Source organism: Bipolaris zeicola (assembly GCF_000523435.1).
Source record: "Bipolaris zeicola 26-R-13 unplaced genomic scaffold scaffold_32, whole genome shotgun sequence".
NCBI lineage: Eukaryota > Fungi > Ascomycota > Dothideomycetes > Pleosporales > Pleosporaceae > Bipolaris > Bipolaris zeicola.
Window position 1 is genome coordinate 138,958 of NW_006912081.1, and position 23,168 is coordinate 162,125.

At 48.5% G+C, this 23,168-nt stretch overlaps 11 protein-coding genes across 11 annotated transcripts; 5 read left to right on the forward strand and 6 right to left on the reverse strand.

Annotated features, from left to right (window-relative positions):
- Window positions 1–251: 251 nt before the first annotated feature.
- On the forward strand, window positions 252–572 carry COCCADRAFT_3018 (uncharacterized protein; the record flags this gene model as incomplete). The annotated part of the gene is made up of 1 exon (XM_007711629.1): window positions 252–572. One exon carries the CDS (start codon window positions 252–254, stop codon window positions 570–572), a length of 321 nt encoding a protein of 106 aa, XP_007709819.1.
- Window positions 573–1,330: 758 nt separating this feature from the next.
- COCCADRAFT_89685 (uncharacterized protein) lies at window positions 1,331–2,767 on the forward strand (the record flags this gene model as incomplete). The annotated part of the gene is made up of 2 exons (XM_007711696.1): window positions 1,331–1,484; window positions 1,548–2,767. 2 exons carry the CDS (start codon window positions 1,331–1,333, stop codon window positions 2,765–2,767), a joined length of 1,374 nt encoding a protein of 457 aa, XP_007709886.1.
- A 286-nt stretch (window positions 2,768–3,053) lies between these two features.
- Window positions 3,054–4,517, reverse strand: COCCADRAFT_34723 (uncharacterized protein; the record flags this gene model as incomplete). Its single annotated transcript, XM_007711657.1, has 1 exon — window positions 3,054–4,517. One exon carries the CDS (start codon window positions 4,515–4,517, stop codon window positions 3,054–3,056), a length of 1,464 nt encoding a protein of 487 aa, XP_007709847.1.
- Window positions 4,518–5,401: 884 nt separating this feature from the next.
- Window positions 5,402–6,827, reverse strand: COCCADRAFT_89674 (uncharacterized protein; the record flags this gene model as incomplete). The annotated part of the gene is made up of 6 exons (XM_007711697.1): window positions 5,402–5,581; window positions 5,648–5,985; window positions 6,044–6,098; window positions 6,151–6,310; window positions 6,368–6,494; window positions 6,560–6,827. 6 exons carry the CDS (start codon window positions 6,825–6,827, stop codon window positions 5,402–5,404), a joined length of 1,128 nt encoding a protein of 375 aa, XP_007709887.1.
- Window positions 6,828–7,302: 475 nt separating this feature from the next.
- On the forward strand, window positions 7,303–8,539 carry COCCADRAFT_34725 (uncharacterized protein; the record flags this gene model as incomplete). The annotated part of the gene is made up of 6 exons (XM_007711658.1): window positions 7,303–7,375; window positions 7,427–7,474; window positions 7,537–7,758; window positions 7,811–8,014; window positions 8,067–8,216; window positions 8,274–8,539. The coding sequence occupies 6 exons, from the start codon at window positions 7,303–7,305 to the stop codon at window positions 8,537–8,539; spliced, it is 963 nt and encodes a 320-aa protein (XP_007709848.1).
- Window positions 8,540–9,215: 676 nt separating this feature from the next.
- On the reverse strand, window positions 9,216–11,061 carry COCCADRAFT_89849 (uncharacterized protein; the record flags this gene model as incomplete). The annotated part of the gene is made up of 2 exons (XM_007711698.1): window positions 9,216–9,791; window positions 10,258–11,061. 2 exons carry the CDS (start codon window positions 11,059–11,061, stop codon window positions 9,216–9,218), a joined length of 1,380 nt encoding a protein of 459 aa, XP_007709888.1.
- A 419-nt stretch (window positions 11,062–11,480) lies between these two features.
- On the forward strand, window positions 11,481–12,571 carry COCCADRAFT_89855 (uncharacterized protein; the record flags this gene model as incomplete). Its single annotated transcript, XM_007711699.1, has 2 exons — window positions 11,481–11,543; window positions 11,747–12,571. 2 exons carry the CDS (start codon window positions 11,481–11,483, stop codon window positions 12,569–12,571), a joined length of 888 nt encoding a protein of 295 aa, XP_007709889.1.
- Window positions 12,572–13,050: 479 nt separating this feature from the next.
- On the reverse strand, window positions 13,051–13,993 carry COCCADRAFT_3024 (uncharacterized protein; the record flags this gene model as incomplete). Its single annotated transcript, XM_007711630.1, has 2 exons — window positions 13,051–13,927; window positions 13,980–13,993. 2 exons carry the CDS (start codon window positions 13,991–13,993, stop codon window positions 13,051–13,053), a joined length of 891 nt encoding a protein of 296 aa, XP_007709820.1.
- A 5,706-nt stretch (window positions 13,994–19,699) lies between these two features.
- Window positions 19,700–20,301, reverse strand: COCCADRAFT_3026 (uncharacterized protein; the record flags this gene model as incomplete). Its single annotated transcript, XM_007711631.1, has 2 exons — window positions 19,700–19,878; window positions 19,944–20,301. 2 exons carry the CDS (start codon window positions 20,299–20,301, stop codon window positions 19,700–19,702), a joined length of 537 nt encoding a protein of 178 aa, XP_007709821.1.
- Window positions 20,302–20,631: 330 nt separating this feature from the next.
- Window positions 20,632–21,827, forward strand: COCCADRAFT_24296 (uncharacterized protein; the record flags this gene model as incomplete). The annotated part of the gene is made up of 4 exons (XM_007711646.1): window positions 20,632–20,761; window positions 20,823–21,385; window positions 21,439–21,535; window positions 21,592–21,827. 4 exons carry the CDS (start codon window positions 20,632–20,634, stop codon window positions 21,825–21,827), a joined length of 1,026 nt encoding a protein of 341 aa, XP_007709836.1.
- A 652-nt stretch (window positions 21,828–22,479) lies between these two features.
- COCCADRAFT_75385 (uncharacterized protein) lies at window positions 22,480–23,091 on the reverse strand (the record flags this gene model as incomplete). The annotated part of the gene is made up of 1 exon (XM_007711700.2): window positions 22,480–23,091. A coding segment is annotated over one exon (612 nt), but the record flags the coding sequence as incomplete, so codon positions are not given.
- Window positions 23,092–23,168: the final 77 nt, after the last annotated feature.

Sequence of the window (23,168 nt, forward strand, 5' to 3'; positions counted from 1 at the left end):
GACCAGCAGACTACAATCGGTGATTCACTAATAATCTTGACATCCCCTGTACATTGACGCGCTTGCTTACGCGTTCTTACTGAACATAAGCAGATCCTACCACATGACCCCTTCTCTATAACGGTTCGGCACCAAAACTCGACAGTGGCTTTATTCAAAATCGAAATCAGTCCGAATTCATACCTAGGAACACCCAGCCACAACACAAACACAACACAATGGTACACTCATGCAGCTCATCCTTTTCGACAATGCCATCTATAAGGACACCTTCTGAGGTGACCTTTGAAGATGGCGTGGATCACTTCGCCGACTTTGATGGTACCCATACGCCCCAAGAAGATGGAGAGCGTTGTGAGAATTTCGACGATGGACCCTCGTACACTACATCGGAGAACAAGAACAATCACTGTGACGAGGAAGTGACCCAGAGTAAGCGACAACATCAAGATGGAAGCAGGATCAATGATCAACGGAATTGGATAAGGAGAATATGGGTGTGGCTGAGGAAGATTACCGACGTATGCTTGGCGTCCATATTTGGTTTGGTACTCCGCCGTGGAGGTGGCTGATGGTTCAGGGGGCTAATGCTAGATCTTGGGAGCAGAACGATTCGGAACATCCTAATCTATCTTTGAACAAGTCAGAACGACCTCGGTGCCGAAGAGATATCAAGACCCTGGGGAAATTGGGCAGGCGACAACGCAGCAACACCGAGATGACGATGACGACATGAGGCCGATTGTGCCAAGCGTGTGGAGCAGACTCTTTCTCTTTTAGAAACAAAACGTATGAGATGAGTTCCGCTGCAGATTGTCGATAATCAGGGTGCAGAGGGTTTATACGGGTTGTAGCTAGGCTGAATCTTGACTATTGGCCCATCGTCCAGCCTCCCTCGCTAGTTTGTGTTTCGGCCTTCAGCCCCACAACCAACCGCAACTGCACCGCCTCCCTCCGTCTAGACCGGTGAACGCACTGCGTCCGAGGTGGGAATACAGGCATGCATGCATTCATTCCCTAGATGCGCGAACCCGCCAATTATCGTCGTGTTGAGTCCTCGGTGGCGAATGTTTCGAAACACGGGCCCCCCGAACAACAGATGTCAGCGGGCCTTCGCCGTGTTTCAGGTGAACTTCACGGCCTCTGACAGCACAAATTGGTCTATCTTTCTGGTTGCCTACGGCCAACAGCTGCAGCCTACTATATGAATGACGATGCAGGTCTTTTTTTTTGCCGCGGCAGATGATTTCCTAATGTGTTTTTCTTTCTGCTCCGCGCATCAGCATACTTATCTGGCTTTTTGACTTTGTTTCTTTTCATCTGTAACATAATGAATGGTTACAGGGATCTCAGCGCTGGCTCGCAATACATGTACGATATGACGAATGGTCTGGAAGATGATTCATTCGAGGGTGTGCAGCCTAGATGGCCGCACCTGCAAAATCAACAGCTGCAGTTTCATGGCTACAACCAGGGCTCTACAGGTATATTCCACGCGATCATCGCTGCAGCGTGTCCGTATCCAATGAGGCTAACAATATGTATAGGTGGTCATGGTCAGCACAATGGCCATTGGTCGAACACAGATATCCCATCCCGGTCTTTTCCTCACGCACAACACCTCTCCGTCTCAAGTTTCTCTTCAGCAGGTTCAAGCTTACGATCGTCACAAACAAGCGCATTCTCAGACCTCTCCTTCCGAGATTCAGTATCGTCATCCTCCTCATGGTCCCGCACATCTGGCATGGGTCGGGACCAACATGTCCTACAGACCGAGTATGCCCTAAGTCACGGTCCATCAGCCTCGTCCTCTTATTTCTCGAGCCCCATAGAAGAAACCAGTTCCATCACATCAAAGCGGCGACCATCCCGGAAGCCCCTCGTGCAAGAAAAAGACTACTTCAAAACCTGCGTCTCGGCCCACAAACAATCCCGAACCTGCACCAAATCGCACAAGTACTTCTGCACAAGCTGCAAGAAACCCTTCGTCGAAAAAGCAGACTGGAAGCGCCATGAAGAAACCTACCAAGAGCGCCCCGAGATGTTTGAATGCGATCTCTGTCCCGCAATCTACTTTCTGGACAAAGACTTTACAGCACACCACGTGCAATCGCACCGCTGCGCCCCCTGCAGCGGGACCACGAAATGGAACAAGAAAACGCACATGCTCTCCGCACGCAAAGAACGCATGACGCGAACGGGCTGGGGCTGCGGCTTCTGCTGCCACTTCAGCTCCGACTGGACCGAACGCTGCAACCACCTCGCGCACCACATGGAGAAGCAAGGCCTCACCGAGTCCGACTGGATCCACAGCAACGTCATCCACTCCCTCCTGCAGCGCCCCGTCATCTCCTACGAGTGGAGGCGCATAGTCCAAGGCATGCAACTACACACTGTGCTTTGCTCGTGGAACCAGCATTCAACCGGGCGCGTAGAGGGCTACCCGGAGAGCAACCCCGTACCTCAGTTGCAAGACTATCTTGAGTATTTTACCCCCGATCAGGATCCCGTTGCGCTGGCGCAGCTCGCGTATAGGAAGATGATTAGGCATTCGGAGGCACCCCCGAGGACGGCTGCGCCCTTACCGCCGCTGCCGCAAGAGCAGCAACAGCAGGTACCTGCGCGAGAGCGACGCGGACAGACGCTGGAGGATCTGAAGCGCGACACGGAGCAGTGGACCCCCTTTATTAATTCAGTTATTGCAGACGATGTTTTGCCCCAGGGTATGTACCATCAGGGTAGTTGGTACGATGATGACTTGCTTTAATGTTTAAATACCCCCCCGTAATGACTATAAAAAAACAAACTCATGAGGAGTTTTTGAAAAACGAAAAAAAGTAACACATTTGTAGTTGTAAGAATAACAAGGCGAGTTTCGGAAGTGGGCAGTATGCGGGGTTTTAACATTTCTTATAACGAATCTGAAATGAGAAGGGGGAAGGTTACAAAAGTACCCAAAATAATAACTTGGAAAGATTTTAAAACTAGCACTATAACGACTAGTTAAACATTGTTACTATATCCCTACATCTACCGGTATAAACGCGCCCCAATCACCACCCCTCCAACTCGTGCACTTTAGTCTCCAAACTCGGTGGCTGCACGGGCATACCCTTGTTCAGCGCGCCGACCAGCGGATCCCTGGTCATGAACTCGTGTATCTTCTCATCGGAACTGACATCTGTCTTGACGCGCTGATACGCCATACGCGACGGCATATCGATTGCGCTTAGAAACTTTTCGCGTCGGGCATCCGACCATGACTTCAGTAGCCGCTCTTCGTTGAGTGCTCTGTCGCTCATGATGTGGATTAGGACTTCGGCGAGGGAGGAAGCGTCGGCCATGCCGGAGGCGAGACCGAGACCGGCGTAGGGGTTCGTTAGGTGTGCGGCGTCGCCTACGAGGCAGGTGTGTGAGGAGGCGTGGTAGAGGGATTCGACGAGGCGCTGTTGCGCTTTGTACGGTGCTATTCGGGTAATTTCGTAGGCGATGGCTCCTTCGCTGTTTCTGCCTTTGTTGGGGAGCATGAGACGGAGCTTTTCGTCTACGTCTTTCTTGATTTCTTCCTCGGTGGTGCTCAGAGGCACACCGTAGGATACGCGCCATAGAGGTGGCTTCGAGTCTGTTGCGTGGCTGATGCGCCCGATGAGGCCGTAGCTCCGTGGATCGATGATGAAGTTTGCGTCGTAGAAGCCGTGGCTGTGGAAGTCAAAGTATAGATCTGTGGCTACGAGTTGGGCTGCGAGCGTCTCGCCTTCTAGTTTGACACCGAGCTCTTTTCGGATGGTAGAGTGCGCTCCAGATGCGTCGATGAGATATGCTGCTTCTATCCATTCGATCCCAAGGCGTGAAGAGGTAGGCGTAGGCGTCGTCTTGACATCAACACTGTCCCGTGATGGTCTTAATCCAGTGACACTGACCCCGATGCGAATCTCCGCCTTTTCATCCAAAGCAGCCAATCTTTTCATGAGTACTTGCTGAAACTTGCCTTGGGGCAACAAAAGCTGTCCCTTTCCCTTCATTCCCTCTCCTGAATTGTCAAAAGTCTTTTCAGCGATAATCTTGTCTCCATTTTGCAAACTGTTTCGGAAGCACAATCCTGAGCTCAAACTTCCAGTCTTGATTAACTCTGGCAGTAATCCTTCTACTTTTGAGAATATCGGGTAAGTCGGTGGCTGATGGGCCATTGCTCGTGTGGAGCTGGGGTCAGGTTGCTCGGGTTCGATGACGATGACTTTGTTAGGGATATCCGACTGAGCCAGAAGAAGAGCAAGGAAAAGGCCGACACAACCACCCCCAGCTATCACGATTGGAAGGTTTTTCGATATCTTGCCATTTATATGGGACGATCCGTTGGTGTGGGATGTACCGTTGGTGTGGGATGTACCGTTGGTGTGGGATATTCCATTGGCGTGGGATGTGCCGTTGGTGTTGGAAGTACCGTTAGTATGGGTAGTTCCATTGCTGCCGCCAGGGTTAAGCGTAAAGTAGCTTGCAGCTGTGTTGGTAGTCGCCATTCTCTCTGAGGCTTATGGATGTCTTTTGTACTCCAGTGTTCCTCACGTATATTGTACCGATTTTGTTCAATGAGTGAATAAAACTAGATTAAAAGAAAGGTAGCGGCCAGGCCATATAGTCTCTGCCAAGGGCTTACACCTACGGCGTCGCCGCGATATAAATTGCATATGTGCTTGCGACCGCGCATTCGGAGAAAGCATTGACGGACTACGCAGGCGTGGTGTTGTCATGTTGGTATCTGCGGAGCGGCCCCAACGCGGGGAACCGAGCACGGTTGCGAGAGCCTCAGGGTTCAACTAGCATGATATGTCCCGAGGAAGAGGGGATGCTTCATAAAAACAAAAACAAAAACAGGACCATGTAGTTATACTATCGGGAAAATGTAGTTATATCGTATACTAGCTAGTTCAAGTGCGGATATTCTCTTTACTGGAGTTTAACGAATATTAAAGCTGCGGTGCTGGGGTGCGTGCTGGCGCTCAAGGGGTGAGGAGACGACCTGAACCTAGGCATGAGGTGCATATGCACCTTACCCAGTGTCTTACAACAGTACATTATGGTCGTCTCAGTAGCCATAGGCTCTATATGTTGTCGCATTCTAGTATCGAGGAAGCTGGAATAAAATAATGGCTGTGGCTGAAGAGCTTCAAACGAATGAGAATTTATCGAGATGATAGACCGATCAATCTGCTGATCAAGATCTATGGAACGACCAGACTATATAACATCAAATGGTCAACGATCGGACGGGTCATGTAACCCTGGTCGGACTAGTCATTGGCCAGTCTACCCATTGATACTGCGTCAATGTTGAATTCATATCTGCCCTGATATCGTCTTAAGCTTCACCTAGCATAATGGCCCTCAATTTTGCCCTTGTCTCTTACGCCTTCACGTAGAGTGCCTCATCGCGTCCAACGCTGTTCATATCAAGGTATGGCGCTTCGGCCACACTCACTACTCGATGTCCAGCTCGTGGGCCGTCATAATCATAGGTGGCTGTATGGTAAACAGAACGGTTATCCCACACCGCCAAGTCATTCACACCCCACTTCATGCGTAGCTATATATAAAGTGTCATTGCTATTGGTCCAGATAAAAAGGCAAGTTATGAATATAATATTCCTACCTGGAGGTCATGGTTTTCCGTAATCAAATCGGACATAGATTTCAACAATCTCTGGCTCTCCGTTTCTGTAAGCTCGTTGATTCGTTGAGCATGATGTCCAACCCCGAAAACAGTGCGCCAGCCTGTCACTGGGTTGGTTCGCAGCATTGGGTGCACTGCAGTGAGACTGGGACCAATGTTGAAAGGCGATCCGCGGGGGATGGCGTAAAGATGAGCAACCTCGGGGTCCTCCTCAAAACCCACAGGTCGGAACGTGCAGGTTAGACCCTCGAGAAACTTCTGGTAAGGGGCAGAAAGCCTGTCGTATACTTCATATGCACTGGCGAAAACAGTATCACCTGCATTCAATTAGTAGCTAATTCACTCATGGGTACTGTGCAGTGCAAAGAGTCTAACCTCCGTATTCGGGAACGACTCTCATGATCAATGAAGTATAGTCGGACGTATTGTTCTTGAAAAACAATTAGCGTTTGCCCAAAGGGGGAGATGGCGATTAGTTGTACTTCAAAACCAATGTCGTGATGCCACCCGTCAGCAGCCGACTGCTTCTTCACGCGTGACTTCCCGTCAACACCAGTCTGCTTTGACAACATCTTCTTTGGGTTGCGAGCGATTGTAGACATTTCAGCATCGACCTTACCGCCTTCAAGAGACGTATGGTTACTTGGTAGTGTTAGATTATACCTTCAGTGTTTGCAAAGCTGTTCGTGGGACACGTACATTGGATGAATATGGATCCCAGATGTACTAGGCTTGCCGGTGAGTTGACCAAGACGGTTGGTGAAATCCTTCTGCTCCTGAGGGGTAATCTCTTGGTTGCGGAACACGACAACACCCCGTTGGCTGACTGAAGTTTTTGTAACCAAGGTTAGTTGACTAACATTCTAATGTGCAGGAGACAGTAGAACTCACTTGTGATAGCAAGGTCACGGAGCTTAGCATCAGAGTCAGGGTCCTTCAAAAGTTCCCGGATCTGAACATCAGCGTATTCTCTACCAAGGTAGCGACCGATGTCAGAATACTTATATCCATCCATCGCATCTCCAAGAGGCAGAGGTCTCATGATCGAGAATGGAGGAATCCTGATTTGATGAGTTTTGCCTTTTGGCTTTGCCAGTACTTGAGGCTGGGCAGCCTCTGTTGTGTTGGGAGGTTCTTCGATAAGTAGTGCTGGGGCCATCTTGAAGCTGGATGTAGGCAGTAATACAAGCTCGTATATGGCTGAATGATGTAGGTTTTATGAGTCAATGTTGGGAAATACAATCAGATAAACATGAATAGATTTATAAGGGTAGCGACGTTCACTTCTTGGCTGGGCAGCGTAACGGGCCGAATAATGGTGAGACTACTCGCTCGCATTATGTCCGGTCGGTCATTAATGCGGAACAAGCGTCGGACATTTCTCAATGAGCTACCCAAGAAACCTAGAGTTACAATTGGTGTTCTCACTGATGCAGGCCGATACATTGCTAACCGCTCGGTTATTTAATAAAGCGTCGCTGAAACTCAGCAAGCTAGCATGTGCTAGAGACAGGAACTTTTTTTTCGGGAATGCCGATTGCAGTATCTGATGCACAGATAGTGGTTAAGACTGGTCCTACAGTCTCTCCACTACATATTGTCTTTTTCTTGTTCTCTTTTATGCACACACAAACATGACCCAAGGGAAACATTCTCAACGTTACGAGCGAGCATCAAATGGCAGAAGCAGTTATCAACACTTGCTTGGTAAATTCACCTTCAGGCTGTAGGGGATCATTTGATTGATTATTAGACTAGCAGGCGGAGGTGCGGGTATGATGGAGGGGCTTATTTGCCATCCGCTAGGTTTGTCCCAATCTATCTATGTTGCATCATGGCTACGCCTTGATATTCCTGACTTGCTGTAGATACAATTAAAGTCAGAATGCAGACAGCAGTGGGCCGTAATGCCTATCAGACTTCAAAAAGTATAATCCAAAGGGATAGTATTCTTGGCTTCTATCGCGGTTTCAGTCCTGTTTTATGTGGCATTGTACCTAAGATTGCAATACGGTTCGCTAGTTTTGAGACCTACAAGTCCCTCCTAGCACTTCCAGACGGAAGCCATCCAAGTCATCGACTACTTCTGGGTATGTAGAGACACTGCCAATTTGCTTATAGCTATGTACTCACTCTTTCTAGCTGGTCTAGCAGCGGGGGTGACAGAGTCAGTACTTGTTGTGACACCTATGGAGATGGTGAAAATTCGACTGCAATTTCAGAAACATACTGCAAAGCCCCGAGGAGCTATCCAGGTTGTCCTGGATATTGTCCGATATGAGGGTATTAGTAAATTATGGACGGGAATCTCACTTACGTCGTTACGCCAGGGAACAAACCAAGCAGGTTTGTAACTCGAATGCCCTTCTATAGCACTTGGCTAATGTAAATAATATAGCAAACTTCTTTGTGTATAGTCATCTGAAGTCGCACGCACTAGAGAGAGGAGGAAGAGGCTCATCAACTCTACCCTCATATCAAACTGCTCTCATCGGCTTAGTATCCGGCTCTGTTGGACCGCTTTGCAATGCTCCAATAGATACTATAAGTATGTGTTTATAGAAACCTGTCTCGAACACCAAACTAATTCATCCATTCTTTCTAGAAACAAAGGTTCAGAAGTCGCCAGCTCTACCTGGTGAAAGTAACTTTCGAAGAATAGTCTACCTGACTCATCAGCTTGTCACAAAAGATGGCCTTCCTGCTTTGTATAGGGGTATTGGTCCCCGAATCCTTCGAGTAGGGCTAGGCCAAGCAGTCTCCTTTACGGCGTATGAGTTCCTCATGGCACAGATTCACACTCTTCAGAGTTATGGTCGTTATATCGATGCCGCATCGACAGGTCTTAAGGATTTGGTAGAGTTGCAGTAACATAAGAGAGTAGTTAAAGCGCTAACTTGTTCTACAAGCGAGTTGCCCGTACAAACGAGTAACGCACCCTACTAGCTATAACTACTCTTGAAGCTCTATACCTTAAGAACCTCAGGCTATAGCAAAAAGAGACAGAGATTATATAATCTATACTATCTTATATAACCTTTCTACTACTATATAAGTGATAGCTATTCTTTTCATAGTAGGTTAGAGTGCAGCCTACTATTATTTTCCAAGACAGTTAAACTAATACGCGATATAGTAGATAGAGAAAAAAGGTCAAGGTGTAATACTCTACTATCTTACTAGATAACGTGTATAGAATATAAACATAAAGCTTACTAGTCTTAATATAGACCTAGTAAGAGAGGTACAGAGCTTAAACTTTATATAATACTCCTATCTACTAAAAGAGTTTACTACTTCTCTATAGATCTTAATTTATAAAACTTATAGATAATACGTAAGTATAATATATCTTATATCTAAGAAATGAAGCTTTTTTAGATTTGTATAGATTTATTATCCGTTATAGAGTACCTTAACTCTACTTTCTTTACTAGGAATAGGTGAGCCCCTCACTTATGCGGGCGACTCGCTTGTAAACTGTGTTAGTATATCTAACAAGCTAGAAGTATATCCACAATCGTTTACAGATACGGCTGAAACCGTCTCACTTCTGTGATGGTAGAATCTCATCACCCGGCTCCTGCATCGAATTCTTCTCTCCAGTTTCCACAGATTCAGCCTTTTGTGAACAATCTGTACTCTGTTCCTGTATTTGTTCTGTTTTGTTCTCCTCCTTCCGTGAAAGTCCATTGTCCTTAACTAAGAAGCAGCCTAAAAGACATAGGCCCATACAAGGTGCTAGGACGATGAACACATTGTGAGATGCAGTCATATATGCATTTAGTAGAGCCTCAACATCTGTCACAGGGATATTGTGAAGGTCAGGGATGCTATACGAAGACGAAACAAGAGACCGGAGGTGAGACGGCAAACTCTTTCTGAGCGAACTCTGCATAACTTGTGACGAGACTGCGAGGCCTACAGCGCCCCCAAGACTTCGTAGGAAATTTCGGTTTGATATGACCACAGCACGCTGGGCTTTAGGTGAATGTGCTTGCAGCGCGATCAGGCAGGGCTGAAAAACGTTGCCAACACCAGCACCTGTTATTGCACCAACAATCCCAATTATGGCTGGGTTCGTTGTACGGCTGAAGAAACACATAGACACAGCCCCCCTGTGCTCTTGGTTAGCAAAATTCAGAGCCGAGGCGTCAAATAATTATAAAGATGCGATCAGCAGGTTGGAAGAGGGTCAGAGCAGGAAATCGAGAGCAAAAATAAGGAAGAAAACTGACAAAGTCCAAAGTACAAACCCAGACCAAATGACCTCCCCGTATCTACCGCTTTTTGATATGTACAGCCCTGAGCCGACGCTGAACACCATTTGAACGGCAACAAATGGTATTAAAAGGCCAGATGCATGAATTGGACTGTACCCCAACACATTCTGCATGTAGATCGGCAGGTAGTACAGTGCAGCGTAGTACGCGAAACCAAACAGAAAGTTCTGTGCAAGTATGGTGCTGACGGCAGGTGTTTTGAACATAGACACTAGAAGGTAGCAATATGTTAGCAGTTGTCCCTTGTATGCATTTAAGGGTGGACTTGCGAGGCATAACAGGTAGGCGAGATACCTTCCATTCCACTAGAAGGAAGGCCACTAGCGCAAGCGCTGAGATGACAAACATTGAAATAACCATGGGAGAGCTCCATTTGAAGTAAGAGCCCCCTCCAGATATGGGAACCAGGAAAAACACGATGGCAATTGAGCCGGTAGCAATCCCGTAGTAATCGATCATGGAGAATGTTTCTCTGCGTTTCCTTGGGGGCATTGACGACGGCACTAAGAAGAACGATATTACAGCTGAAGCAGCAGCCAGGGGTCCCACAAGGTAGAAGAAGTTGCGCCACGAAGACGTTTCTGCAAATGCGGCGGAGACGAATGGACCTATCATGTTACCCAGGCCAATGCATCCACCCAATAAGCCCTGATAATAACCACGCTGCTGAAGGGTAACAATGTCGGAAACAATGATCATGGTAAGCGAGTTGATACCTCCCATGGCAATACCAGCAAGGGCCCGGAAAATGTACAATGAAGTTCCATTTTGAGCAGTCGCGCACAGGATATCGCCTACAGCCAACAGCAGAAGTGCCGATAGGTAGACCACCTTACGGCCAAATAGATCGGAAAGCCGGCCGTAGAGCACTTGAAAGACGGTGTTGCCAACAAACGAAGAAGTGCCTGCCCAGGAGATGGTGTCTTGGGCATTCAGATCTTTCGCCATTGTTGGCAAGATCACAGCGATTCCATTCTGATCTGCATACGTGATTAAGAAGGCAAAAGCCAGGGTCCCAAAAACGATGATGAGTCGGGCGCGGGGGAGGAGGTTCGTTTGATCTACAAGAGTGTTCTCATTTCGCTTCGGTTGATTTGAGGGTGACGTCATGGCCGAAACTATGATAAGAAAGATAAGACAATCTGAAGTATAGTTCACAGGAGCTTTTCAACTCCCGCGCGGTGCTGCACAGAATTTGTAGTGTTGCAAAGGTAAGTAAGAAGGAAGACTGATTCGGCCCGACTAATGAATAAACCGATCGGTGATTTCCATCGGCTTTTACCTAACATACATGATTTGGAGCTAAAATTGACTAGTATGTTTTGTAGGACCGTATCAGCCTAGTCTCTACTCAACCATTCCTTCCAATAGGAGTTGAATTGTCTGTCTCCCTAGATTTCTCATCGCTGCTGCATCCAAGTTTTTCTCCGCCAGGTTAGGTTTCCTTGTGGACCATGTCACAATCCGTACGGGCATGAGTATAACACGGGTGCTATCTGCAGATTTAAGCTTTTCATTCGTCACGTAATATGGTCTTTGTTTCACAGCCTGAATATCCCTGGGTTATATCGCCATATCTGCGGTCTATAATTGTGAGTTGTTTTGTTTTCCATTACTATGTGTCAGCTCTTGTTCAGATACAAGGTAATTATCGGTCTTGCTGTTACGTTTGCCTCCCTTGGCTGTTTTTTTACATCAATAGCAAGGAATTAGCATCAAACACATGCTCCCTTCCAGGCATTTTCTCTTCTCTTCTTGTATCGAGAGGCCGACCAACACAAACTAAACCATATAGGCTGGCGGTCTTGCCGGCATAATAACAGACCTCTCTCTCTATCCACTTGATACGCTGAAAACCCGTCTCCAATCCTCTGCTGGCTTTGCTGCCTCTGGGGGGTTCAATGGTGTCTACCACGGTATAGGCAGTATAGCTTTTGGATCTGTGCCAGGCGCAGCTCTTTTCTTCATCACTTACGACTCAGTAAAGCGGAAGCTTACTCAACAACATTCCGGATGCTACAATACTGAGGAAAAGCCTTGTATCCATGCTAATAATGAAACCAACGAGGCGAGCATACATATAGCAGCGGCAAGTCTAGGGGAGATAGCCGCATGCGCAGTCAGGGCACCGGCAGAAGCTATTAAACAGCGGGTACAGATAGGCCAACAGCCGAGTGCAAAGGCAGCACTAATGTATATTTTGAACCAACGACATGCACGCGGGTTATGGCAGGTGCAGAAAGAGCTATATCGTGGCTGGTCAATCATGATAACCCGCGAAATCCCATTCACTACTATACAGTTCCCGCTTTGGGTGGTGTTAAAGAAGCACCGACAGTCCCAAAAAAAGCAAGGGCAGATATCTGCAATGGAGGGTGGCTTACTAGGAAGTATAGCTGGTGCGGTGGCTGCAGGCATCACAACACCATTAGATGTATTGAAAACACGGATAACGCTCGCAAGAAGGAAACAGCACATGTATTCCATGTTGTTGGTAATACTGAAGGAGACTGGGCCACGAGGGTTTTATGTAGGGATAGGGCCAAGGGTGATTTGGATTGGTATGGGTGGTGCAGTATTCTTGGGGTCTTATCAGTGGATGTGCAATGCGTTGGGATGAGTGCAATATGGATAGTTTCAGGTGGCGATTTCTGGCTGAGATGCATTTATATTTTTGACGCGGGTTTACCATTAGTGTAGAAGATAATAGCTTCTCATGAGAAACTCGAGAGAAAATTTACTCTCCCCAGGCCAGTGAAACTGACATTGACACAACGTTGAAAAGACATGCCCAAAGAATTGGTTGACTAGCAAGCCTGGACCTTTCTCCCCATAGTGTCTTTTCACCTAGTGATACGCCTTGTGTGAACGTTGAACAGAAAGTCCCTGCTAGGTAGGCCCTGCTCAAACTCACTGCCATGTTAGGTCATGCTGGAGGCATTGTGTAGTATTGAATATTCTTTAACTGGCAGTACAGAAGCTATAACTAATCTTTTTATGCTCTCAATATATCTACCAGGTTCTTTGTGAATAGGTCGAGCATTACTTGATACGGACTTAGTAGCGGATGCGCCCGATATATAAACCGTAGAACAACCTCTACTTTTTACGTGCAAGCAGGATGTAACTACCCCACTCGACGTCTACCCACATTTCCCGCCAGTTGGTACCATTAGCCTGGAGGCTTGGGTCTGATGCCACCATGGTTTCCATCATCTCATCAACAACATCACCTTTTCCACCATCTCGTATACGCAGCTTATCCGGATGATCGAGCTGCCATGAATGTACAGAGCTCCAGGTTCGGATGTACTCCTCCATCTCCCCCAAGCGCATACGCTTGAACATCAGCCTTTGGTTTGGATCATAAGCGCTTCTGGAACCTTCAGGCTCATATTCTATTCTTGTAACATCTGCCCAGGCCGACGGAGGGGGATGTACAGATCGCAGCAAATCCTGAACAATCGAGCGTCCAGGCTGACCCCAATAGCTACCAAGAAATTGACGATCTTTTCCATACGCATAGTCATTGAGTACTTTGGTGGCGATAGGATGGTTGACCAACACGTGATCTTTGTATCCCCAGTACGCTAAAGTGCCCCGTGGACGAAGTACTCGCTGGAGCTCCTTAAAGACCTTGGTGTGGTTGAACCAGTGGGCGGCCTGCCCAGCGGTGACCAGATCTACCGAGTTGTTGGCGATCATTGGCAGGTGCTCTGCAGACGATTGCATATATTTTAAGTTTGCGAAACTGCTGCTTCGCTCTTCCGCCTCGGCAACCATACCTGCAGAAGGATCCAATCCTAGTACACGATCAAAGCTGGATGCTAGGAATCTGGGTACCAGACCGTGGCCAGTTCCTAGGTCAATACATAGTTGTCGCTGCCCTTCATGGAAATCTAGAACTTTTTGGTATAGCGCATTGGGATAGGCAGGGCGAGAGACAGCATAACGGGTTGCTGAGAATGTGGCTTTACTAGGTGAATGGTTAGATAGCTGCAGACGGAAGAAGCGAGAAGGAACCGTACGCAAAAGTAGACATCTCGATCTAAGCTGCTCGTATATCCATATGGAAGCGTATGAAAAGACTAATATACATATCACAACAGAAGCGACTCAATATCGGCCCGAGTAAAGGGTAGTAAGTAGACAGAATTCTACGACCAACAACACTAGACTACAGAAAGATGAGTTTCAGGTCAGTCCGCCCGGACCGAGATGCTATAATATGGGTCTTTTCGGCTCGCTTTCCGTTTGCCGTTTGCTAACTGAATTGAGAGCTCCTTCCGGAAAACGGAGATGGGAATGGCCTCCTGTTCGGTAACGTCTAGTGCTTACCTGCCCTATATTAATACCTCTTCAAGCGAAACGGAGCTTGACATCCATCTCATTTCCAAAACTCCGCTTCGTGGTCATCTTGGTGACCTACGTGATCCCACACGAGATTAGATCAGAGATAGGGTGGAGCTCAATCGAACGATCCCTCCGTTTTCTATGTCAACCGGGATAGACAGCTGATCAGCCAGACGGTAATCAGATGGAGAAGGCCTCTCACATACCCGGTAGAACCGGAGAATGGAGGCCCTCCCTAGCAGTGCAAAACCGATCAAAAACATAGCGAGAATAGTATTTAATTACTTTCTAGGCCTCTATAACTCTGGTAAATACAAAGTAATAATTCAAAATTTCAAGACTATGCAAGTAAGATATGTACTTAGTAGAATAAATTTTGTCATAGAGTTAACATGTTGTAATAGGAATAATTCGGTTGATAGCTGGTTTTGTTGGGAAACAGCTGCTCGTTTTGATTTTCCGGTTTTACCGGGTGAGAGACAGCAAACTGAGCAACCGAACAGACCCTAATGCATTCCATAAATATTGTTGGATTGTTCCAGCAATGGATACAGCGACCGAGGCTAGGTATTCTTACTCTTCTTGGATGAAAGGCAAGGATGATGCATACAACTCGTTATTGGGTTGCATGACTAAGACTTGTGTCCTCCCAACAGATGAATAACTATGCAATTGGCCTTATGACTGCCCAATCTGTAGACTGATCATGCATTCGTACCACCGGATCACTTACCTCGGTGGTTGAGATGACCTAGCAATCGTGTGAAGCACCGGAACTAATACCCCATTGTGAGGTCAAAGGGTAATAGACAACAGATATGTTCAGATGATTTCTCACATGGATTGCTAACAGACTGGGCACTGCCCAACATATCCTACGTGTTTCCAAAATTGGCCAATCTCTTACCATAAACAGGTTAACTCACTGATATTCTGGTGGGGTAATTAGGCAGTATAAGACATGAGACGGTGTGTGCCGGCCACCAGACGTATGTGTTCATAGCAGCCTCATCATCAGTACAAATGGATTCAGTTCAACCAGTCCGGACCAATCTATCGTGCGACCAGTGTTTCAGATCCAAGGTCAAGTGCTGTCGGACAAAACCTCAGTGCTCCCGGTGTAAGAGATTAAATTTCACTTGCACGAACAGTCCTGGCTTGCCTAGGGGAAAGCCAAAAGCAAAGAACTACTGCTCGTTTCAACTTCCATCCATAGAGCCTAGTGAGGCCGTCAACTGCGACGTTCCTAACCGGGTTGAAAGCCCGCAAAGTATGTGTCCATTTCACTCAAATATGATATACGTACTCACTATTACAAAGCGCTAGATTTGGGAAATCATGAAAATGCAAATTTATCCGAGCCGCTTGAGCCAAATCTACTGAACCTTAGTAGCAATTCCTTGATGCCTGACATGTCTTCTCTTACAGATTACACCTCAGTGGCACTTCATTGCTCGAGCTTCGAAACCCAAGCACAGAACTCTCTTACCCGGAATGGTTTCGATATTCAAAATGCTTTAGGCGACTTGTATTGCCCAACATCGTCTTCCGCCCACTCAGAACATCCAGAGGGCTCTCACAGTAGTGAACACGTGGATTTCTGTTTTTGTATCGAAAACCAAATTGCTTGTCTGCATCGCATGTACGGAGTGAACATGCAACGGGCAAATGTCTCAGTAGACCAGGTATTAACCCTTGCTCGTCAAGCGATAACTTCTATTGAGGAATCCCTCGGTTGTCAAGGCTGCCAAGAGAAGAACACAATGTGGATATACCTACTCCTACTACACAGTGTAGGAGGCTGTTTTGAGCGTGCCTTCAATACTTCTGTATCCGATCTTCAGACTCGCCCTGTTTACTTTGGCAACTTCCAGATTGACACAACTGGGAGGGAAAGCGAGTCCTAGCCATGGCAGTAGACAGGGAACTCCAGCGAAGCATTGATGTGATGGACATATTAGATGATCAATGGGGAAGGTTGCATCAATCTCAATTAAGCCACTCTAGAATACCCGAATGCGTCGCCCACCTAAGTAGCGACTTCAAAAAATACTTTGGTCTATGCAAGCATAGGCTTCGACACGGTGCTTTATCTCAATAGAATAGAATCTAGTTGCAGTTTTGGATGCAGATTACAATCGTTTCGGGAGGGGTTTTCGTGCAAGAAGAAACGTGATATAATTAGCTCTAAGAATCTCTACACTAATTAGCTATACTCGTGTTTAGACGTTGGGAATCCCTATATTCAGAAAGCGTCTTATTACGTGGTAAACACTAGAATCCCCGCCAGCCAAACCAGCCAGAAAACGAGCTCAAACCCCAGGTAAAAAGCGATCTAGGTCAAAGACTGTTACGATCAAACCTTATAATACGGAGGAAATCCCACTGTTATATTTAATTAAGCAGTAAAACAGTCATATAATTTTGGTATCAGAAGTAAAAATATTGATTAAAAATAAGAGAGCTATGAAGCTTTAAGAAATAGAGATATTGATAAATTTCTCAGTAGAAAGGGGTTATATCAGGTAACCTGTTGCATGCACTGACTATATACAATACTAGTAATACTCTCGTAATAGGGAATTAGAGAAATAAGTCGGAAGCATATCTACTCGCCGCGTGCATGTGGTCCCTAGGTCACTAGGCCGTTTACCGGGTAAACGGCAAGCTGCAGGAGATGTGAAAGCACAATGACATTGATTGTTCGCACAACGATAATATTTTGGTATTATGATCTTCGAACAGGAGAGGGTGAACAGGCATGTGCTGGGCTGAAGAGGGGAAGATGCTCAGATGGTGCGCCGAGGCAGAGGGGCTGTGGCTAATGAAGTGTGGCTCATGACGTGCGCCACGCGGGCCGAAACAAAGCATCGTAGAACGGGACACGAATTGCCAAGTCAAGACAGCCTCGAATACTCCCTGGTAACGCGGCTTATCTGTTCTTTTCCAGAAACAAATCTTCTCCATGAGGTAGCGATTGCATAACACGTCTCTCAGCATGTCTGCGCTAGCCACATCTGACCCGGCACAACAAAGTGGTAGGTGAGGTGGCAGCTTTCGGAGGTGCTGCTCAACTCCGCATCCCCGGTCGCAAGTGGTGGTGGTGAAGCAACATTGAGTAATAGGCTGACAGGCAGGCACAGGAACTTTGTCCAAGTCGCAGAATAAGAAGAATAAGAAGAAATCAAACTCCAATGCGAGCAAGCCAGACGAGACGGCAAAAGCAAATGGCGGCAACGGCAAGGCGGCTCCAGACGATCATGACGACGACTCTGAGGGTGAAGGGGAGCAGCAGCAACAGCAGACTGTATGTCACACCCCTTGCATGTATGTCTTGGTGCTAAAATTGCGAAATACAGAAGTCTACCGCGCACGCTGCAGACCCGGACGCCGATGATGTAGACGACGAACCACCAGTGTCTCCAACAATACAAACAAACGGTACTCCACACCACAGCATTTCCTCTGCGATTGCTCTAGGACTAGCACGCTCACGCTCGCATCAAGGGCTCTCTCCATCCCCACCGCCCGCCTCCGACACGAGCGCCCGCCTCGACGCGATAGCAAAGGAGCGCGATGCGCTACGTCAGGAAGTCACCGAGCTCAGGAAGAGTCTAGAGGGTATTCAAAGCAAGCAGAGTACAGGCGCGGCCGACGGGTCCCAATGCAATCACGAGGAGGAAATTCGAAGCCTAAGGGAGGAATTGGACGAGGCAAACGAGAGCAAGGAACACTTCGAGACTCAGTACAAGAACCTGCTGGGCAGGGTAAACACGATCAAGACGAGTCTGGGTGACCGACTGAAGGCTGATGCGGTCGGTGCTCCTCTCTGATGCTGTGTTGTAGCGAGGGTTGTTCTAGAATGCTGACAAGTTGTAGGCTCGTATTGAAGAGTTCGAGACGCAAGTCGCGGACCTCGAAGACCAAAATCGGGAGTTACAAGAGCACAACAACAGTCTCACAGAAGAACTTGCAAAGCTACGGCAGGAAAAGGAGGCACAAGTGTCAGAGATTGAGACCCTGCGAAGCCGTGCCACCTTGTCACAACAAAATTGGATTAAAGAACGCGATGAACTCATCTCCCGAGAGGCATACGCAAAAGAGGAGTTTGAGAATGCAAAGCAGGCCATGCAGGACTGGGAGGTGCTTGCCATGAACGAGCGGTCATTACGTGAGAACCTTGCAGAGAAAGATGCAGAGTTACGAGAGCAACTCGAGTCAATCAAGGATGAGTATGAGAAAGCTGCTAGGGACAGGGACACCAACAGCCAGGCTGTAGAAGGCCTACAAAAAGCGCTGCAGGAGGTCCAGAACCGTAAGTATCGTCGATCTTGTCTCGTTCCAGCAATCTAACAATCTGTAGTAAGGAAAGCCGAGCTCAAAAAGTCTGTTGAGACGTATGAATCTCAAATCAACGAACTCCGTAAACAAGTGCAAGCTGCAGACGCTGCTGCAGATGCCGCCAAAGCAGCACTTGAGTCGACAAAGAAAGACCTTGAGCGAGCACTGCCATTTGAAAAGGAGGTCAAAGAGAAGAACCTACTGATTGGCAAGCTGCGACATGAAGCTGTCACGCTAAATGAGCACCTCACCAAAGCCTTGCGCATCTTGAAGAAGGGCCGACCAGAGGATAATGTCGATCGCCAGATCATCACCAATTACTTCCTGCATTTCCTCAGCATTGACCGCAGCGATCCCAAGAAGTTTGAGGCACTACAGTTGATTTCTGCATTGCTGGGATGGACTGATGGTAAGTTTTCAATGTCATTTACTGCTACAGGCATAATCTAACATAGAATGTAGAGCAAAAGGAACAAGCAGGTCTCGCCCGCCCAGGCACGGCAACCAACTCTGGGAGTCTCCGCCTCCCCTTAGCACCTTTCCGGCGGACACCATCGACACCGTCACTAAGCTCGCAAGTAGATCCTATGCTCATGGCTAGCAGCTCAAGCAACAAGGAATCATTAGCCGAGCTATGGCAAGACTTCCTTGAGCGGGAAGCTGCCGAGGGCAAGGACGAAGCTTCGAGGAGAGGAAGCACTGTGAGTCAGATGACCAGGACAGAGAGTGGGCTCGGCATCAGCGAAAGGAAGTGAATTGCATTTGGGATGCATATACTGATATAGCATACACCATATTCGTCTGCAGATTTTTTGTGGACAGTGGTATAATAAAGCCCTTGGTGCTTGATCACCTCGGATCGCGTGGTTCGACCTTACAAAGTGCCTCGTGCATATAGTATGACTCGAGCCCAATGCCATGTGTTGTTACATTTTCAATGTACAAGAAAATTCTCATTTCCCATCCGGCGCCGCTGCGCAGGTGGGAAGAATGTCCAACGGAGGGAAAACTGGATGCTGCCATTCCTACCCCATAATCACTCTCGGTGGTGACATCATTTCCTCCAACCCGTATGCTTCAAGATCTGTTCCTCCTTCTCTTTGCGTGGGTCGGGCTCTACGGTGCGCTTTCTCCGTGCCTCGTCTCGTCTCTCGCGCGCGAACTGTTTGGCCTGCTTATCGGTAGGTCGGCGAATAGCCCAATTGAGCTGGCCGAAGATGTTAGTTTTGATTGCTAGCATCAATTGTCAGCTGTATGCCCAGAAAATACCACCAGCATGTCTTGAGACAGCTACTTACCATCCACACAGTATGGGCAGAGAATGTGCAGCCGCTTGACCCTCCCACATGCTGAGCATTTATTCAGCGATGTGATATCCTTCAGCCCTTTCCCAGCCATGAATCGTTGTCGCTTCTTGCGATACGATGTCTTTTTCTTGGGCACTGCATTGAGAATTCCGTCCCAGATGTCCGCTAATGACGGTATCTTTGGCAGTGATAGTGAGGGTATTGCGAGTGCGCCGAAAGGTGTATGCAGTGCACCATAGGGCTGTGCGAGACGTTGCAGAAAGGGCGCATTCAAGACGGGTCGGGTGGAGGCATTGAGGCCCGGCAGAAGAGTCTGCCAGAGCGTGGGAAGTGGGCGAGCAAGGGCCATTTCTCTCGTTGGGCTGCCCGCAATGTTGGCGATGGCGGTGATGGAGTTGCAAATTGTCGGCGCACGGGTGTCCGAGCGTGCAGGTCGCGCCTTACCGCCCTCCCACTAGCGCGCTTTCGCTTCCTAAGGCCGACCCCTTTCCCGCGCCTGGTGTCTCCGCGAGAAAGTCGCCAGCGCAGCGACCCTGACTATTTACTTCCCAGCCAGAGACCCTACCTTTTTCTGTTTTTACCTTGTCCGTCTGCCACAAGGTCTAGCTCCCCCATAACATTCACTCTCCGCATCTCTTCTTAGCTACATACCCGCCACCCGAGGCCCCCACCGCCCACAATGGCTGCCGCGTACCAGAACCAGTCGCAGCCCATCTTCCCTGACAGCTATGTCGGTTTCGACAGCATCACCAAGCAGATTGAGCGCAAGTCAATCAAGCGGGGCTTCCAGTTCAATGTCATCTGTGTTGGTAAGGACTGCTATTTGAACATGACTGTCTTGTGTACACGCCCACTGACAAGTGTAACCAGGCCAGACGGGTCTGGGCAAGTCGACCCTCATCAACACGCTCTTCGCCTCGCACCTTATGGACAGCAAGGGCCGCTTCCAGCCCGACGAGGAGGTCCGCAGCACTACCACCATCCACCCCGTCTCACACATCATCGAGGAAAACGGCGTGCGTCTCCGCCTCAACATCGTCGACACCCCCGGCTACGGCGACCTGATCAACAACGAACGCTGCTGGGACCCCATTGTCAAGTACATCAAGGACCAGCACAGCGCCTACCTCCGCAAGGAGCTCACCGCTCAGCGTGAGAGGTACCTCCAGGACACGCGTATCCACTGCTGCTTGTTCTTCATCCAGCCATCTGGTCACGCCCTGAAGCCCATTGACATTGTTGTCCTCAAGAAGCTGAGCGAGTTTGTCAACGTCGTGCCCGTCATTGCCAAGAGTGACAGCTTGACGCTGGAGGAGCGTGCCGAGTTCAAGCACAGGATAAAGGAGGAGTTCCAGTTCCACAACCTGCGCATGTACCCCTACGACAACGAGGAGGATGACAGCGAGGAAGTCCAGGCAAAGCAGGCCATCAAGGTATGCTGGAAGTGGGCTGGTATTTGAGACGGGCAGCAGCTAACATGTAGCAGGAGCTCTTGCCCTTTGCCGTTGTCGGTTCCGAGAGGACTGTTGTTGTTAATGGCAAGAACGTCCGTGGCCGCCAGAACAAGTGGGGTATTATCAATGGTAAGCAACAGCAGACCCATCTTTTTTTCTCACGCAAATGAACTGACGCGTCGTAGTCGAGGACGAGAACCACTGCGAATTCGTATACCTCCGCAACTTCCTTACCCGCACCCACTTGCAAGACCTGATCGAGACGACCGCACAAATCCACTACGAATCGTTCCGTGCTAAGCAGCTGCTTGCGCTCAAGGAGAGCAGTGCCCACGGAGGCCACTCCTCGCGCCCCATCTCACCTGCCGCTGATCGCGAGCTTAGCAGGAGCAGCCAGCGCATGACCATGAACGGGTACTAGGACTTCCCGCACCATAGTCGCGTCGATAGCAACGCAGGCAGGCCTGGCGGCCCTCCACCGCCGCGTATGGATCCACGCTCGGACAGGCACTATTCTATGGATCCGGTCTGAGCTTTGCGTGTCTGAGGGGGCAGTGCGTGCGGAGGGTAGTTTGGAACGTTTTGATACCAGTGCATCATCTAGCACGAAAATGGGGAGGGAGCGAGAGGCTTTGCGGCACACTTCAGATTTGACACCTTTCTCAATATCCTTTTAGTTACGATGGACCTTTTTAACTTCTTTCTGATCTCGTATGTCATAGCACGGTGTAGTGGTTGGGCTGAGACCTGGGTTGTCGCCCAGATTCCTTCTAGGATAGCAAAGTAATTCGAAGCCAACTGGTCTTCACCATTGTTTGTTACAGTGTGCAATGGGCTTCCTTGCGGATGACCTTGTTTCCCATTTCTCCCTTGCTCTTTCCTCTATCGGCTTCGGATCAGGTCATTGTACATGGATGTTGTGAGACTTGCCGGATAGCGCCATGCAGCGGCTTCGGAGATGCGGCCCCACTGTTTCGTTCTGCCGCTCAATCCACCTTGCATCTGTGGATGATACCGATACAAAGTGGAGCCTAACCGTTCTGGGTAACACGAGTGTTGGTGTTTGGAAGACTTCACCTCAACAGCTTCGACCCCGCAAAGTCCTCGATACTATCATCGCCCTTGTTTCCGCTACCTTTCTTTGTTTGCCCTGTAATGCGCACGGGTCCCCCGCTCTTTGCTCTGGCGGGTGAACCGTCAGGTGACTTTGACGACGCCACAGTGGTATCCGTTTCGCCAACAATGCGCTCAATGACTTTTGCCTTGGCTCCAGCCCTCTTGAACCGATCGTCAAAGTCGGCAACTGCTTCTTCAGTGTTTGCTGTGTCGAAAGTTTCTGGGTCCGTCAAGGAATGCAGCAGCGTAACGTTGTTCTTTAGCCTTTCATTCTTTGAAAGCAATGGTATTCTCTCTTGGCTCTCTTTTTTCTTATCAGCTCCTCCGTCCTCTGACTTGGTGATTTGAACATTGCTTATGTTCGGCTCAGAGGTCAGGCCGGGGAGCCGCAAACCCCATACTACGCTCCTCCCATGCAGCTCGCCAAGAGCGGCAAACTTCTCAAACCCTTTTTCGAGTCCAAAGATTCGGCCTTCGATTCGACCGGCGTGGGCGCCGTCTGAGACGCCGAGGTCGTAGGCTGCAGTGTAGAGGGTGTCTTCCAGGGTTAGGAGGGTGTCGAAGGGGTCGTCGGAGACGTTATCTTGAGATGTCGGCTGCTGAGACATTGGATGATGGTTCAAAGAATAATTTTGGTAGCCTTGTG